The 17,992-nt window shown below is 48.5% G+C and overlaps 2 protein-coding genes across 2 annotated transcripts in view; one reads left to right on the top strand and one right to left on the bottom strand.

The window, feature by feature from the left end:
- The first annotated feature begins 4,789 nt into the window (after positions 1-4,789).
- On the top strand, positions 4,790-12,178 carry FDFT1 (farnesyl-diphosphate farnesyltransferase 1). Its single transcript, XM_010167111.1, has 6 exons — positions 4,790-4,969; positions 7,847-7,975; positions 8,420-8,611; positions 9,617-9,793; positions 10,444-10,596; positions 11,806-12,178. The coding sequence occupies exons 1-6, from the start codon at positions 4,844-4,846 to the stop codon at positions 12,025-12,027; spliced, it is 999 nt and encodes a 332-aa protein (XP_010165413.1). The 5' UTR covers positions 4,790-4,843; the 3' UTR covers positions 12,028-12,178.
- A 4,012-nt stretch (positions 12,179-16,190) lies between these two features.
- Positions 16,191-17,992, bottom strand: part of CTSB (cathepsin B) — a 5,721-nt gene continuing 3,919 nt past the window's right edge. The window contains exons 7-9 of the mRNA XM_010167110.1: positions 17,189-17,305; positions 16,511-16,639; positions 16,191-16,416 (exon numbers count right to left, since the gene is read on the bottom strand). Of these exons, the coding sequence (XP_010165412.1) occupies positions 16,319-16,416; positions 16,511-16,639; positions 17,189-17,305 (344 nt within the window). The 3' untranslated portion in view covers positions 16,191-16,318. The remainder of the gene's footprint in view (positions 16,417-16,510; positions 16,640-17,188; positions 17,306-17,992) is intronic.

Raw genomic sequence — 17,992 nt, 5'->3', positions numbered from 1 at the left:
ATTATTATTATTATTATTATTATTATTATTATTATTATTATTAATTTTTTCTGCTGTACAAATCTCGCTGACCTGAGCAGGAAAGCTTCAGATGGGAACAGTAACAGAGGACACAAAGCTCAGCTGGCCTGGGGCTTCATGCACACATATAAGAATTCTTTATATCCATACAATTACTGATTCCAGCACGTAGATCTCTCTCCAGTTCATCCCAAATTGAGTTAATCATCAAAAAATGTCTACAAGTTGCACTACCCACGTCTAACAGTTGTGACTCTGCCGAGCAGCTGCAGGCACCAGCCTGAACACTAGCTTATCTGTTGAGTTTCCAAGCCTTGGTTTGGCATTTTTGGGTGGTGCCCCATAGCTGTCATCCAGCATTTCTAAAATGGTCATTTGCAGCCTGGTTTACAAGAAATGCCAAAAAAATTCAGCGTCTTGGCTGGGGTTGTGTGGAAAGGTAGGAGTGGGGCCAAAAATTACACTATTTTTTTTCATGCTTGGTATCTTAATTAATGTAGAAATTAAGAAAATAAAAGGACAATCAATAAAAAACCCCTTGAAACCTGTTAGCAGTGTCTAGGCAAAGTGCTCGCTGTGATCTTCCTGCCTTTATCTTTCTTGTCTATCTTCTCCAGTCCTTAATCCTTACGTTGCAGCTTGCTCTGATCAGGATCAGGAAGGCTCCCAACCCTCAGGGCACAGAAACTTCTGTCTGGCATCCTAAAAATGCCATCCCAGGATCTTTGTAACCTCCAGATCGGATGGCTGCTGAATTCCAGCTGGCTTTGTGGTGGATCAGAAGAAACTTGTTTTCAAAGTTCAGTAGCTCCACTGAAGAGTTCAGGGACAAAAGAGGGAAATGCAAAATAGGCAGAATAGAGGAACAGGCAGAGCAGCAAGCTACCAAAGGAAATAATAATGCTGGATTGCATCAAAGAAGTGGGTCCCTCACTCCAAGAAGGACATGGAGGTGCTGGAGCATGTCCAGAGAAGGGCAAAGGAGCTGGGGAAGGGTCTGGAGCACAAGTGTGCTGAGTTCCCTTGTGGCTGAGGGAACTGGGGTTGTTGAGCCTGGAGAAAAGGAGGCTGAGGGGAGACCTTGTGGCTCTGTGCAAGTCCTTTGGAGGAGGGTGGAGAGAGGTGGGGGTGGGTCTGTTCAACCAAGGACCAAGTGAGAGGACAAGAGGAAATGGCCTCAAGTTGCACCTGGGGAGGTTCAGATTGGATGTGAGGAAGAATTTCTTTGCTGAAAGGGTTCTGAGGCATTGGAAGGGGTTGCCCAGGGCAGTGGTGGAGTCCCCATCCCTGGAGGCATTTAGAAGATGAGTAGATGTGGCACTTAGGGACATGGTTTAGTGGGCATGGTAGTGTTGGGTTGACAGTTGGACTTGATCTCAGAGGTCTGTTCCAGCCTAAGTGACTTTACGATTCTGTAGGTGATGTTAACCCCATTAGGGGGTTAAACTGAACCCCTGCGGTTGCAGGCTGCTTAATATTGGTGCTGGCTGGTGGAAGGAGGTGGTGGTGTTGGGATTCAAGCATTAAAACAACCTCATCATGCTGAGAAACACAGCACTGCCCGGGGTCTGCTCCCAAGCACGGTGTACTACACCACAGCCTGGTCTCCTCCTCTGGACTTAGAACTTCTTTGGAATGAATTCTCCTTGTTTGAAGGCTAGGGAAGCATGAAGCTCTTGCTCCCTGGTTTACATCCCTGCTCTTGGGGGAGTTTCCGTGTGTTCCTCAAGGACTGTTGTAACATGGAGAACTTCTGGATGAGTGCTTGGAGCAGTGCTTCTCAGGCCAGGGTACTGGTATCACAGAATGGTGGGGGTTGGAAGGGATTTATGAAGATCATCCAGTCCAACCCCCCTGCTAGAGCAGGATCACCCAGAGTAGATCACACAGGAACACATCCAGGTGGGTTTGAACATCTCCAGAGATGGAGACTCCACAACCTCTCTGGGCAGCCTGTCCCAGGGCTCTGTTTACATCACGATAAAGAAGTTTTTCCTCATGTTTAAACTGAACCTCCTGTGTTCCAATTTGTGCCCGTTGCCCCTTGTCCTGCCACTGGCCACCACTGACAAGAGTCTGGCCCCATCCTCCTGACACCCACCCTTTGGATATTTATCAGCATTAATGAGATCAATCATGGTAGTTCATGGTAGTTCAGCTAAAATGTTTGGTTCCTTCTTGCTTATTTTTTTTGGCCCCATAAACCGTCTGTTTTGCTGGCCAGGGCCCTCTCCAGCCCGTTGCTCCACAGTTGGGGCATTTTCTTGGAAGGTGGGAGGCTCAAAGCCGCAGCTGCATCAGCAGCTGAGCCAACATCGTAATTCCGGGTGATGGAGAGGAGCTGTGAGCCAACATCCATAGCTCCTGTCCTGGTGATGGGATGGAGAAGAGGAGAGGAATGCTCCTGTCTTCCTCTGCTGCTGGCCCCATGGTTCCTGCCTGTCCCTGGAACCTTTCAGGATCAATGCCTTCAGGTTCAGCTGCTTTGTGGGGAGGACTAAGCTTGTGGTGGCAAGGAGAAAGGAGACCTCCTTACCTGGGAAGGAGGGAGCTGCACCTAGGAGAGGGCTGGAGCTTGAGCCCTGTGATGAAACCAGGCTCTTTGCTCTTTGGAAGTGGGTGCTTCCAGTTGTGCGAAGGGGAGGTAATGCCGGAGTGTCCTCTTCCCATCACTGCTGTGCATGTTTGCTGGTGAGGACCATGGTGCCTGGGAACCCTTCAGAGGAATGAGGAGCTGCAGGAAGACCATGCTCACTGCGTAGTTGTCTTTTATTTTCTTATATTTCATAGAATTACAGAATGGTTTGGGTTGGAAGGGACCTTAAAGGTCATCTAGTCCAACCCCCCTACAATGAGCAGGGACATCTTCAACTAGATCAGGTCACTCAGAGCCTTGTCCAACCTGACCTTGAGTGTTTCCATGGATGGAGCTTCTACCACCTCTTGTGCCAGAGTTTCACCACCCTCATTGTAAAAAATTAATTCCTTTGATTTGCCCAAATCACCACGGAGCTGAATTCAGGAGGTGATGGAAGTTGGGGATGCAGAAGAGGGGTTAAATAAGGGTTTTGACTGTGTTGGGCTCTGGAGTTACTGCTCTTCTCTTGGCACAGTGCAGATGTGAGAGGTGCTTCTGGGATAGCATTTCAGCTTCTGCTCTACCTTTCTTGGTTGCTTCTGAACGTGGGTAGGAGTCCTGGGCACTTAATTGTGTCGGATGAACATTTGCAGCCCGGTTGAAATGGAAAAACTCGGTCATGGAAAGGAACAGGAGGACGTGAGAGAGCTGCTCGTGAGCACTCGGACGTGTGGTTTGTCTGACATATTAAATACTCTTCAATTAAGGAAAAAAAGCCAAATTTAATAGTATTGTTTTCCATGGTTCTTTAATCACCACTTGCACGTTGTTATCCCAGGAGAGAAAGGGTTTCACCTGGTCATTGGCATTTAAGCAGTCCAAGCTAGTTTCCATTCGTCAAACAATTAACAAACCCATCATCTCCTTGAAGTATCACTGTGCTTATTTAGATCTAAGGGATTCTTTTATCTAAATCTTGGAGTCAGAGACAATATTTCTCACCATCAGGACTTTTTTTTTTGCTTCAGCTGCAGAATTGTGGAGCCTTGATAGGGAAGGCAAGTGTGGTGGCACCAGGAGAAGCATCTCTCCAGCAGCTTTCCACTGGAGTGCTGGGACATGTGGGCTGGCTCCAGTGTTTTGTGCATGGAGATATAAAATCCAGGGTGGTTTTGGGCTCTTCCAAGCCTAATGTTTTTATGGCACAATAAGGGACCTCCTTATCCCCCCCTAAACAGGATAAGTTGGGTGCAGAGAAGAAGTGATAGGAAAATTACACCTGTTTTTTTTTCCCCTTCCTTATTTTGCATTTGCTTTTTTTCCAATAAGCTGATCTCAGGCGCTGTCCTCTGGGTCCTACTGAGTGGTGGCCTTGCTTGCAGGGTTAGATCTTGCTTGCAGGGTTGGATCTGGCAGTGTCCTGCCCAGGGAGACCTTATAGGCTTGTCCCTTCTTTAATACGTATCTTAAAAAGCCAAAAGCCATGCTGTAGTTCTCTGCATGAAGAGAAAAACCTGGGTTTCTTTACCCAGCTCAGATGTACCAGCCCATGGGGAGTTTTTGTGGAGGCATCTCTGTTGCTCAGAGTGGAAGTTCAAGGAGATGATGAGTAAAGTAGGTGGGAAGCTCTGCTGGTGGTGCTTTCCATCCCTAACCTGCTCCTGTGACCCTGGGATTTGAGCAGCACGTTTCTATGTGTTTATTTTATGTTCCTGCACCGCAGGGGACAGCCACTGTCCCCAGATGAGGGCTGGGAAAGCTGACACCCTGAGTCTAGTTGAACATGTCCCTGTTCTCTGCAGGGATGATGACCTTACAAGGTCCCTTCCAACCCAAACCATTCTATGATTTGATGGAAGAGGGATTGGATGTGGGCATCCCTTCACCAAAACTGATTTCCAGATTGTAGGAGACACTGGGATGCCATGATGGGAGCCAGGAAAGTTTTCACATCACTGCTTTCCATTTTGCTCAGTGGCTGAAGTACCATAATTATTTGAAATGTGAAAGCAAGTCGTGCTGGAAGTGTTTGTATCTTCCAAGGCATCAACAACCTGATGGTACCAGCTTGTGTTGTGTTGAGCTGGAAGCACCTCTGTGCTGAAGGCTGTGTGGTTAATCTAAACCATTTGTCCTGCCTAATTAGCAATCCCAAGTAAGGGATGATTGTTTTTTCTCCTCCCTAGACATGCCGTCTGTATATTCTACCTAGTTCTCCGTGCCCTGGACACTATAGAGGATGACATGACCATCAGCTTAGATGTAAAGGTCCCAATGCTGCAAGAGTTTCACTCCTATCTCTATAAACCAGAGTGGAAATACATGGAGAGCAAGGAGAAGGACCGGCAGGTGCTCGAGGACTTCCCAACGGTAAGATGTCCACCTCCTTGCTTCAGCTGCCCTGTGTCACCTTTGTCTGCGTGGTTGTCTCTCCATGTTACGCCTGCCTGTGCCTGCTGAGCTCAATCCCTGGTGAGCCTGTAGCTCTTTGGAAGAGCTACATCACCTTCACATGGAGCTGGAGTGAGAAACCCAAACATTGTGCAACTCTCTGTAGGAGCCAGAGGTGATCTGGCTGTGGAGAAGTGCCAGCTCTAAAAAGTGCCTTTTTGCCTCCCCTGTTGGAAAATGACCATTGCCTTGTGGAGAGTGGTTTGGATTTTTTTTGCCCAACACTGTGTTGCCTGAGTTGGGTGTCCTGTGACTCCTAACAGATAAGGAGAAGAGGAAAGTTTGTCTGGCATCTAGCTTATGGATGGACCAGTGTTTGCAGCAGCTCTGCAGGATCTTCTCTAGAGATACAGGAGTCTTGTCTGCAGATTTTTGACATGCATATGAGACCAAAAGCACCCTCGCTATTAGTAACAATATTACCCAAAATCTTATTGCTCTAAGGATGCTAAAAGGAAGCCACAGAGAGTCTGCATCTCCACTAGCCAGCTAAAATAGCATTGGAGCCTTTTCTCTGACCTGGAGGCCAATTGAGAAAGTCTGGCCATGTCCAAATCATTAAACTCTCTCTGGATGCAGAACAGTATGGTTGCACCCCAGACTGTCTTTGAGAAGTGGGGTGCTGGGGTCAGAAACACATCAGGGGCCATGCTGATGGGTTGGTGATGGAGTCCATGTTTGATATTTAAGTTCCTGGTGCAGATGTAGCTGTAGAGCCTTGACTCTGTGCTGTAGCTGCTGAGATTGGCAGGCAGCAGAGCTGAAACTGCAACACTTGTCCTGAGCTGCTGCCAAGTTTCAGCCCCAGCAGGAGCAATGGGATGATGGAGCTTCAACCATGCTGAGATGCAACATCTCCCAGTACTAAAGGGGAACCCATCTGGCCAGTTGGCCTAGATATGATCCATCAGGCTGACAGCAGAATGAGATGCTGTGGCTGGAAGGGAAGGCTGAGCTCTGCTGAGTGGGGACACAGACGTCTGGTTTTGGTGAGGGCACCCAAAAAGGGTGACTGATCCTTGGTGGATGCTGCAGTTTTGCTGTTGCTCACATTGATCAAGAACAGTTGGGTTTATTTTTTAAAGTTTGGGGTTTTTTTTTTAAGCTCCATGTAATAAAAAGTAGAGTAGTTGTAGTGAGGAGCATTTTATTTTCTGAGGAAGTTCTGTTTTCTTCATGTTTTTACCATTTAAAATGTATTCTACCCTTACTGGACATTCCCTAGCAGTGGGAATGGGATAATTGTTTGGAAAACTGAGGTGTATTGTAAATTTTGATGCTCAGCCTTGAGATAACAGTGGCTGTGCCCTATTTGAGGGAGGCATGTCCTATAGGAGATGGCTGTGTCAAGGGATTCTTGGTGTGTACTGATAGAGCTATCGTAGGTATGAGGGTGGCTTGGAACTTTAGAAAAGCTTTTGAGAAGGTGTTTCTGGCATTTCAGTGTTCTCTCTTGATGTGTATGTGTATGGACAATCTGAGTTCATATTCACAGAATCACAGAATATTAGGGATTGGAAGGGACCTCGAGAGATCATCTAGTCCAATCCCCCTGCCAGAGCAGGAACCTAAATGAGATCACACAGGAAGGCGTCCAGGCGGGTTTTGAATGTCTCCAGAGAAGGAGACTCCACACCCTCCCTGGGCAGCCTGTTCCAGGGCTCTGGCACCCTCACTGTAAAGAAGTTCCTTCTGAAATTTAAGGGGAACCTCCTGCCCCTTGTCCTACCATTGGGCATCACTGAGAAGAGCCTGGCTCCATCCTCATGACATTCGCCCTTTACATATTTATAAACATTAATGAGGTCACCCCTCAGTCTCCTCTTCTCCAAGCTAAAGAGCCCCAGCTCCCTCAGCCTTTCCTCAGCAGGGAGATGCTCCACTCCCTTCATCATCTTGGTGGCTCTGTGCTGGACTCTCTCCAGCAGTGTGAGAGAGGTGTGATTTTAATCATATTTGGTAGAGGTGTCCTCGCAGGTTGTGCTTCTCTGTGTGGTGGATTGAAGCCCTTGAGACAGAAGCAGAGTTGCTGACGTTTATTTTACAGGCAGACTGAGACACAGGGCAAGGAGGAGAGCTTGGATCTGCGGTGGTGTTCATGTCTGAGCTGTAGTTGTTCAGACTGCTGTCCTTGCCAGGCACACACCTTGGGCTGGCTGGAGTTACCCGCTGATGGAGGAGAGCACTCAGCACAACAAAACACGATGCTCCACAGTTTTGGAAAGAGGGGGATGCACTTTTCAGTGTGAGAGCAACTGAGTCATTGAGTTATGTTATTGGAGATGGAGAAGAAGGATTTTCTGCTTTCTCTGTTGCTTGGTGCCTTTCCAAATGTGCAAAATGTGCCCTGTGGAGCCAGAGCTAGAGAGGTCTCAGGAGAACAGAGCACCTGAACCCTCCTGTCTCTGTTCCTGTGGTTGGCATGATGGGATGTTCTCACAAATTACAAAAAAAACCCACCCCACAACTCTGTGCATGAAATGTAACTAGTTTTGTCCTGCAACTCCCAGATGATAGCAGTCCAAGGCCACAGAGCTTCCCCAAAGATATTGCTGTGTCTGATCTACTGCCAGAGACCAGACGGTTTAGACTGAGAACAGACCGAGCCTGTGCTTTAAGGGCCTTGAAACAACTCTGGTTGTGGGAGTTGTCCTAGATCTCCAGCCAGGGTGGGATAAGAGCCTGGTAAACAATCTTTTCCTGATTTTTTAATAAATAAATGTTGAGCTCTGCTATTTTTTCCTCACTCTGTTTTTTGGGGTTTTTTTTTTTCCCTCATGGTGGTTTGTGCTACAGATCTCCATGGAGTTCAGGAACCTGTCAAAGGTCTACCAGGATGTGATTTCAGATATCTGCCACAAGATGGGCGTTGGGATGGCTGAGTTTTTGGAGAAGAAGGTGGACTCTCAACACGAGTGGGATGAGGTAAGTCAGCCTGGACAGAGGAGTGGACTGAATATAACTAGGGTCCACCTTGTCTCTGTGGAAAGAGGAGACAGAGCATCCCTTAGCAGGATGAGGGAGGCTGTGTGGGCTTGGGAAGGTATTGAGAGCCTGCTGGTTCTGTGGGTGACAGGATGATGGTGTGGATTATTGCTCTTGCCCACCAGCATATGTTTTGGGTGACCCATCACATCAGCTGTTCCCTTGTGGGCAGTTTGTTTGGCTGTTGGAGGCAGAGTGGCACCTTGGTGGGACATCCTTGGTAAGGTGTTTGCTGGGCATGGGAAAGCTGAGACATCCCAGGGAGGACCATGAGCATCATTTCTGTAAAACTCACTGTGGCAAATAGGCAGCTCTTTGTAACTGCTCCTTTTATCTTGTTTGGGTTTTTATTTCCCTCCCCCTTCCCCTTCTGGTGTCTCACAGTATTGTCACTACGTTGCTGGTCTGGTGGGGATTGGTCTTTCCCGTCTCTTCTCTGCATCAGAGCTGGAAGAACCTATCGTCGGGCAGGACACAGAGCTGGCAAACTCCATGGGCCTCTTCTTGCAGAAAACCAACATCATCCGTGATTATTTAGAAGACCAGCTGGAGGGAAGGGAATTCTGGCCCAGAGAGGTGAGGGAAAACACCACCTTGGGGCGAGAGTTTCTGCTGTCCCACTTTGGGAAACGCACTAAGAATGAAGGTGCTGTTGTTGCTACTCTGATAGAGTGAGTTGCATCCTCTTGCTAGAAAGGTTCCTGCTGGAATTTCCTTTGAAATCCCCAAAGCCAGGGTTTTTCCTACTGTTTTGTTGGTATTGTTTGACAATCTTTCATACTTTTATCCAAGACCTGTAATGTTTGGAGCCAACCAGCTGTGCTTCCCAGGACATCTGTCTCAGGAATGCATAGTGGGAGGTGCACAGCTAACGTTGTGTTCTCTCTCACGTCCCTTTCAATCGAAATTAAGAGGTGACTTGATGTTCTGCTTTAATTTTATTAAGACCAGAGTAAAGCTGTGCTGCGTAAGATCACTACTGTTGGTTGTACATCTTGATAATAACAGTTCTTCTAATGACAGCTGGCTGACAAGTTCCACATCTATCTACAGCTGCCTGGGGACGAGGTGGTGTCTCTCCACACTGTCCAGAACTTGTTGGGCAGCTTTTTCCCCTCTCTGTTATGTTGGTTCTGGGAATAAGGAAAGAAAAGACTGGGTGAGATCTCAAGAGGGTACCTAGTCTGTTCCCAAACACAGGACCAGCTCTGCCTGTGCCTGACAGATGCTTGTCTGCTCTTCTTGAGGTCCTCCAAGAATTTTTCTCTCCCTTTTCCATGTGGTTCACCTGTCTCAGAGCATTTTTTTGTCAGCCTGATGTGTGAGGCATCTTTTCCTGTCCCTACCTAGAGACGATGAGGAGATGAGTTGCATCCTTCTTTACAATCCCTTTGTATATATGAAGGCCACTGTCATGTCTCTGCAGCCTGCCCTTCCTTCTTCAGCCTACTAAGCTGCAATCCTTCAAGGCTTTTGTGGGTCTCTGGTGATTCTCGTTGCTCTCCCAGCCCTCAGTTATTGATGTGTGTCTTACAGCATGAATGTACCCTCCAGCTTGTGAATCCTTATCTTGATGTTCAGGTTTGGGGCAGATACGCAAAGAAGCTCTCGGATCTTGCCAAACCAGAGAACATCGACATGGCTGTCCAGTGTCTGAATGAGCTCATCACCAATGCCCTCCACCACGTCCCTGATGTCATCACATACTTATCCCGCCTGAAAAACCAAAGTGTCTTCAACTTCTGTGCTATCCCCCAGGTGAGTCATGTTTTCAAGTGGTGGTTCATCATCTCTTGCACCTCTTCTGTGAGGACAGGCTGAGAGAGTTGGGGCTGTTCAGCCTGGAGAAGAGAAGGCTCCAGGGAGACCTTCTAGCAGCCTCCCAGTACCTGAAGGGGCTCCAGGAAGGCTGGGGAGGGACTTTGGCCAAGGGCAGGGAGTGACAGAACAAGGGGAAATGGCTCTAAACTGGAAGAGGGGAGACTGAGAGGAGATATTAGGAAGAAATTCTTTGGTGTGAGGGTGGTGAGACCCTGGCCCAGGTTGGCCAGAGAAGCTGTGGCTGCTCCTCCCTGGAAGTGTTCAAGGCCAGGTTGGATGAGGCTTTGAGCAACCTGGTCTAGTGGAAGGTGTCCCTGCTGATGGCAGGGGGGTTGGAACTGGATGATCTTTAAGGTCCCTTCCAACCCAAATCATTCTGTGATTCTATCTGCAGCCCAGCTGATGAGAAGCTGGAGGTGAAGGTTGTGTATCATGTTGGTATCAGCCTGTTCTGTTCTCCATCTCTTCTATCTCTTCCTTTTTTCCTGATGCTTACCGTTTCTTATCGATGTCACTAGGGCCAAGGTTACTCCCTCCCTTGGAAAGCTCCTCACAATGCAGTACAGGTTCTTTGTGTTTCTCCTTAGGTGATGGCTATTGCCACGTTGGCTGCCTGCTATAACAACAAGCAGGTGTTCAGGGGTATCGTGAAGATCCGGAAGGGACAAGCCGTCACTCTCATGATGGATGCCACAAACATACAAGCTGTCAAAGCCATCATGTACCAGTATGTGGAAGAGGTAGGTTGAGCAACTTGCTTTGAATAATTTCTGGCTGTTCCCATCTTCATTCCTGGTGTGGAATTGGGAAGACCTGTGAATGAATCTCTTAATCCTTTCCTTAGGTCTCTTAGTGCAGTGGTGGCAGGGCACAATGACCTCATGTGGTTTTGGCTTGGACCAAACTAGGTGTTCAATGTGTTCCCTTGAACGTACCCTTGGTCTGTGCCTGTGTTGAGAGGCAAAGACTAAGGTCCTGTCATCCTTCTGGTGGAGAACTAGAGGAGTCAGCTGTCACAGCACAGGGCTTCCCATGGGCTGAGCAGGCACAGAGGACCTTTCTCACATGTTTCTGAACAGGTTGCATCATCTCCCCATGGGTTGCTCTTGTTTTCCCTGTGTCCATCTGTAGCTGCAGCTGGCAGTGTGGTGAGGTGGTTGTTTCCTTGTGCTCTATGGCCAACAATCAATAAGGGTAGCTCTTCACAGATGGTTAAAGCAGTGAGACTCCCAACTTCAGGGTATTGTGGAGGTTAAAAGTTCATATGGAGGAACATCTGGTGGATAGATTCATGAGGCAAAAAATAAACAACCAAACCTCCAACCCCAAAAAACAAATCCAGCAAGGGCTGTTAAAAAAAAACATTACTTTAGCACTATGGAGACCACAAACTATGAGTTATTAGAGCTCCCTTTGCTGGCTGGCCAACCCCATGGCAAGGGACAGTGACACCTTAACCCAGAGGAGGGTCTCTGCTTGTGCCTGAGACTCCTGCAGACAGGTATCTTAAAGCCATGGGGTTTGCAGACTGTGAAAACTCCAAAGACCATGGAGTTATCTGATGAAGGTGACCATTTCCTGGCAGTCACACCAGCTGCTGGTCACACTGGGGTGTCTTCACTGGTTTGGAGTGGGCTGCAGCACACTGGCAGTCAGTGAGGATTGCTGGGCAAGGACTGCTGGTCCCAGCAAGACCACTTGTGGATGAGGGATTGTGTTTGAGGCCGTGTGGTCCATCTCCCATCATGGGGTGCCCTCAAGAGGTTGCTTGGCTTAGTGCATCTCTCGAAGGAAACTGGCTCTGGCCTCACCCTTGCTCCATGGCAGTGCACCCCTGAAGTTGTTCTTGGGGACATGGTGGCTCTTAAAGCTTCTTCTTCCACTTGTTGGTCCTGTTTGCCTCCTCAGCCTTGGGAAAAAAACATAATTCCTCCTTCCTCCCTCCCCAGATCTACCAGAAGATCCCAAGCACGGACCCATCATCCAACAAGACGCAGCAGGTCATCGCCTCCATCCGTGCCATGAGCTTACCTGGCAGCACCATTACATCACGCCACCACTACTCCCCTATCTACCTGTCGTGTGCCATGCTCCTGGCCGCCCTGAGCTGGCAGTACCTCAGCACCATCTCCAAGGCCACCGAGGAGTACGTCCAGGCAGGCGAGAACTGATGGGCAGCAGGTGGGCGAGGGGAGAGATGGTTGGTAGATGGGCAGCAGAAGCAGGAGGCTCCTCATCCCATGCTGGTGGGGATGGCCAGGCAGTGGGATGCTCCAGGGCCTGGAACAGTGACGAGGATGAGATGCTGGTGAGCTGCAGCCCCAGGACGATGGTGCAGTGTTGCTGGACTCCGCTCCTCACCACCTTTGCCATCTACTTGGATGGTTACAAACACAAATCGGAGTCTTACTGTTTGGGGTTGAATTTTTTTATTTTTATTTTTTTTTTCTCTCTTTTTTCCTGTTGGCTGGTTTACCTGAATTTAGGTGGTGTTTTTTTTTTCTCATTAGGATGTTTTTAAGTAGAAACTCCAGTTGCCTCTTTTCTTGCTTCAGATTTGAGACACCTTTCCAGCTCAGAGCTGAGCATAACCTTCTAGGTTTTACCTCCCTTTCTTAGGCAGCCTCTTTCCCCATCACCTCTACTGCCTGCTCAGCACTGGAAGAGGTGCTTCAGCCAGGAGAGGAATGTGCTTCCCTATCCAGGGAGAAAGCTCTGGCCCCCTTCTGGCCCTCAGCCCAGGCTGGTTGATATCCTGAAGCCTGGAATCAGCTAGAGGCAATCTTCATATTTCTGTTGTTGTGACTGGAGGAGGCTGATGGGCTTGAAACAAACCCTTTTAATGTGAAAAGCAGAGAAGGTGGGTTGCTCTGTCTACTTTAATGTGCCCCCAGCTCAAAGTCATCTCTTGCAGCTCCCTCTCCTCTAGCAGATGGCACCCTGCACTTGCAAAGCTTCATATTTTAGCAGCTGGAGAGGTGGTGGAATGGAGAAGATGGGAGCTGCTTGCATGGCACTGGGCTAATAAGGTTGTGCCTGACTCTGCTATGGGGTCTGGGCTCTGAACCCCTTCTTCAGCCCAAGGGGCTGGGTGGCCATGGCAGAGCAGCACCATCACAGCAGCACTGGGTGCCTCTGCAAGGCAGGGGAGTGAGAGTTTGCACTGTGCTGTCCCTCATGAGATGCTTTTTTGGGGTTCTTGGTGCATTGGCCACCCTGAAAGGCAGCGATGATCCCTGCTGGGGGCTGGGAAGGCTTGAGCCATCAAGGAGGTGGCCAGGGCAGGTTTCCCTGGCCCACTTGGCTCTAGCTTGGGACGATTCTTTGGGTTAAACTGATGTGCAAGCTGGAAGATGATCAGGCTGGACTTCAGAGTGGGCCATGTTCCTCCTAGGAACAGCTTGGGTAAGAAGAAGAAACAATGCTTGAAAGGCAAGTCCTGTTTTCCTGGGGTGGATTTCTCTTTCCATGGTCTCTATTGCCCTGCAAATGCTGTTTTGCCTTTGGAAAGGGAAGGACAGCTGTCTACCTGGTGCAGTTTGGTGGCCTTTGCAAGGTCAAAAGCCCCTGCAGCCAGACTTACTCAGCAGGAGGATCCCTACTCCACAAGTACCAATGTAGGTTAAACTAATGTTAAAAAACCCCCTCATGGTACCTCTCTTTGTGCAGCTTCTGTCTTGTTGAAATTAAAGTTTTCTTTGGGAGAAAAAAAACCAACAAAAAAACAACAGAAGTTTGAGAACTTTTTTTACCTGTCGTTTCTTTAGTCCTGGTAATTCCCCACCATGCCATAAGTCACAGTCCTCAGCACAGAGGAAATGCAGATGCTTTCTTAGAATTATAGAATCATTAAGGTTAGAAAAGACCTCTGAGATCATCAAGTCCAACCATCAACCCAACACCACCATGCCCACTAAACCATGTCCTGAAGTGCCATGTGTACACATTTTTTGAACACCTCCAGGGATGGTGACTCCACCACTTCCCTGGTCAGCCTGTTCCAATGCTTGATTACTCTTTCAGTTAACAGTTTTCAGGGACATCTTGGTCTGCCTGGAACCCTGTCAGCTACCAAAGTCCCAGCCAGCCCCACATCAAAGAGGAGACAGCACTGGGGAGCTGGCCCAGGCCAAAGAGCTGAGGAAGAAGACACCTTGCTGGAGGACAGAGTAGATGGAAAATGTTCCTGTAGATTAAAAAATCAGATAGTCATGGAGGAAAAAAACCAATCCCAAACTGCTAAACACAGAGATCCACCTCTGGATCCAAGAGTGCCACAGCCAAAAATTGCTGGGAGAGCTGGCAAGAGAGGTCTGGCAACACAGAATAAATGAGCAGTAACCTTCACACCTGGATCATTGGATCATAGAATCGTTTTGGTTGGAAAAGATTCTTAAGATCATTGAGTCCAACCATAAACCCAACACTGTCAGTCCATGACTAAACCATGTCCCTCAGCACCACATCTCCATGGCTTTTAAATACCTCCAGGGATGGTGACTCCAGCACTTCCCTGGGCAGCCTGTTCCAATGCTTGATAAACCTTTTGGTGAAGAAATTTTTCCTAGTATCCAATCTAAACCTCCCCTGGTGCAACTTGAGGCCATTTCCTCTTGTCCTGGCGGTAGTTACTTGAGAGAAGAGACCAACTCCCACCTCGCTACAACCTCCTTTCAGGTAGCTGGGTTTCCTTGCTTCCTTTCAGGGCACAGCAAAGCCTCATGTGCCAATTTTAACCAGGATGAGAGACACCTAATGGTCAGTAAATTAACTCCTAATGGACTTTGCACTGCAGGCAGCAGGAGCAGTGGCACAGCCCTGGACTGCAAGCATGTTCTCCAGTGCCTTGGTGCATCCTCCTCCCCAAGTGTGCAGAGAAGCTGGGAGCAGTCCTGGTCCACACTGAATCACTCCACCATCAGTAGACAATGCCCAGAGGAGTCAACACAAGTTATATTGTCACCAGTATGGCCAGAGAGAGGACAGGGCTGGGACTGACCACACTTATCTGAAGACAGAAGGGTCTCACCTGGCTTCCACAATGCACAGAGCAAGAAGGGAATATTGAAATGGTTTGAAGTTAAAGAGAAGCAACCAAAGGCCAGGAGACAAGATGTTGGAGAAATCATTTATTGGCACGGTTGTTCCAATCACATACAGCACAGCTCTGTGTCACCAGGGTCTAAGCAGAGGGAAGGGGCTATTGTACAGTGCAAGGGTGAGCCTGCTTCACGCGTTTCAGACCTGGAGCCTCAGCTCAACAATATACTTTGTACTTTAAAAAAAGAAAAAATAATAATTAAAAAAAAGCTCTTTTTTTGCTCTATTAGTGTTGGCAAATGGCATGATTCCTCCTACACAGCTATTACACCTCCCCCCTGTAATAAAAATAAGGTTTTTCTTCTTTCTTAACACCTGTGGCTCAAAAAAAAAAACCCCACAAAACCAACCAAAAAGCTTCAATTGTGTGCAAGTTAGCAAGGTACCTCCAAGCATCTGCATAAGGTTCCTTCAGCAGACCTGGGGAACATCCCTCATCTCTGCTCAGCATTCAGCACCCGCAGTCCCAAAGCACCACATCAATTTTGGATGCATCACCCTTGCCAAAGCATGACCTACTGCACACACCAAGCTGCCCAACCATGGATGAAAAGTGGTTTTGCTCTTGTTCCTAGATGCTTGCAGGACATTTGATCAAAAGCTCATGGAGCTCCAGCCAGGCCCTTCCCTAGGATCAATAACCCCAGACTACAGCAGGAAAAAACAAAACAAAACAACAAATAATCAGGTGAGGAACAAGTGGTTTAAAAAGCAGCTGAATGGATGGAGCAGAGCGAGAGATCCACAACGAACTTGTTGAAGGCAGGAGGAACCTTAACGCAGCTTCAACCAGAGCCAGCCCCACATCAAGTTCATCAGTATTTTGTCATTAATAGGTCTAAGTTTAGTCAGTTCAAGGCACACACCAACATACCCTGCTTGGGTTGGGTGCTAACAGTCAGACTAACCCAGCCAGGGGTGCACAAATCATGCTTGGCCATGGCTTCCCAGCAGGGTCCATCTCCACTGCCCCACCAAGTTCCTCATCCCAGCACAAAGCTACTGCTTCCTGTCCTCCCAGTAACAAACTGGGCTGGAAGGGGTCTGGGCTAACCAAATACCATGGTGCAAGATACCAGCAAGCCTTCCACAGTAGTCCTTTGAGCAGGGAATGCCCCATAACTACAACCCACCAGGAGCAGAGAGGGCTTGCAGAGAACCACCTCCAGCTCCACCATACAATTAAAAAACTAAACAAAACAAAAAACAAACAAAACACTAAAAAACCCCCCAAAAAAGATAAAAAGCTTTAATACAGTAACCTCAACTATAGTCTCTTAGAGGGGGGGAGCTCTGCACCCAACCCACTATCAGTTAAAAGCATTGGGGGACTCAGGATTATTTGTGGTTTGATCAAGAAGGTTACAGCTTCTTCCAGTACTTCTCCGTGCTGGGGATGCCAGCCACGATCTCGGACTCAATGCCACAGTGGTCCTCTCCTCGGAGGATTTTGAAGAAGCCTGGAAGCACACCAAGAATAAAAGTCAACCTCCCTATCATAGCAAGGAGAAGGGAGAGGGGGGTTCCTTCTGGTAGCACCCAGGGATGTCTCACCGTTGTCCCCCCAGTCGGTGTTCCAGGAGTTGGCAGCCAACCAGTATGGAGTGCCATTGTCCACTCCCCAGCCCAGGATCCGGATGGCGTGGCCTCCAACCTGCTCACCAGACACATGCTGGTAGACTCCTGGAAGGCAAGATGCCAACATGTCAATAGGTGCCACATCTTGCCCCACTTCAAACCACCACCAGCTTGTGAGACAATCAAAAAACCCAGAGATCAGCTGAGAAGGTGGTTTTGGTTGAATACAAACCTGAAGCTTAGTGTAGAGTCTGGAGGAAGGACTGACACTGTCAGCTCAGCATGTAGGACACCCAGAGGTACTCAGCAAGAGTCCCAAAGGTGGCACATCCCAAGCAGTTCAGAACAGAGAACTGGGGTCTACACCAGGAGAGCCATCTGGAAGGATTTCACCCCAAATTCTAGCTGTTGTTCTCAGCTGCAATTCTGGAGGGTCCCCACTGGGGCTTCCTTCCTCAGACAGTCCCAAACACCTTATCCCCTTGCTTGGGATGCAGGAGATGCTATCTGCCCACCTTCTTGCAACACCAGATACTCAAGTGTGAACTTGAGATCTCCTTTCAGACTTGACTAGAGGGACAAGGGCCACAAAATTCAGACTCTATGGATGAGGTAGGGAACAGAGCTCCCTACACCTTCAGAGCTGATGCTCACCAGACTTATACATCAGGAAGTCCTCATAGACAATAAAGGCTCCTTCCACTGGGCCATTCTTGTAGATCTCAGCCATGATCTCCTTCTCACTGCGAGGGACACCATAGGATGTGATGCCTAGGGAAGAAAAAAAGTCCCACCATTAGTATGGCATTGTCAGGCCACACAGGTCTTGGGATGGCTGGACAGAGACTGCTCAGTGTGCCTCTGCAAGAGGCCATCTCCACTTAAAGGTAAATCCAAACCCAGCTTCTCCAGAATCACAGAATGGTGGGGGTTGGAAGGGAGCTCAGGAGATCATCCAGTCCAACCCCCCTGACAAAGCAGGTTCCCTACATTTTTTTTAGCATTGACACAGCTGGGCAGGAGAATTGGGTTCCAACCATTCCTGTTCCAGAGGGAATGATTTAACCCCAGTCCTATTCTGTACCCAAAGACCTATTCCAGACACCTTCAGTGGGAAGTTTTCCCCTTGTAAATCCTCATTTCCAAGGTGGAGACAAATCTCCAAGCAGCAGCCAGACTCCCCTACATGTATAGGGCTGGCCACCACCAAGGAGTAAGGAGGTGGCTTTGACACCAGACTCCTCCAGGGCTGAGCACCATATTCTTCAACCCAACCAGGTGCACCACAAAGAGTCTAATCAGTTCCCCCACCTCAGCTGAGTCTCAGCAAATACAAACTGCATCTGCCAGGCTTCTGTTTCATAGAGTCACAGAATGGTTTGTGCTGGAAGGGACCTTAAAGCTCATCCAGTTCCAACCCCCCTGCCAGCAGCAGGGACACCTTCCACTAGACCAGGT

This window comes from Antrostomus carolinensis, unplaced genomic scaffold (genome assembly GCF_000700745.2).
Source record: "Antrostomus carolinensis isolate BGI_N321 unplaced genomic scaffold, ASM70074v2 scaffold7774, whole genome shotgun sequence".
Classification (NCBI taxonomy): Eukaryota; Metazoa; Chordata; class Aves; order Caprimulgiformes; family Caprimulgidae; genus Antrostomus; species Antrostomus carolinensis.
The sequence above is the reverse complement of the archived record's forward strand: the minus strand, read 5'-3'. Positions and strand labels throughout refer to the sequence as shown.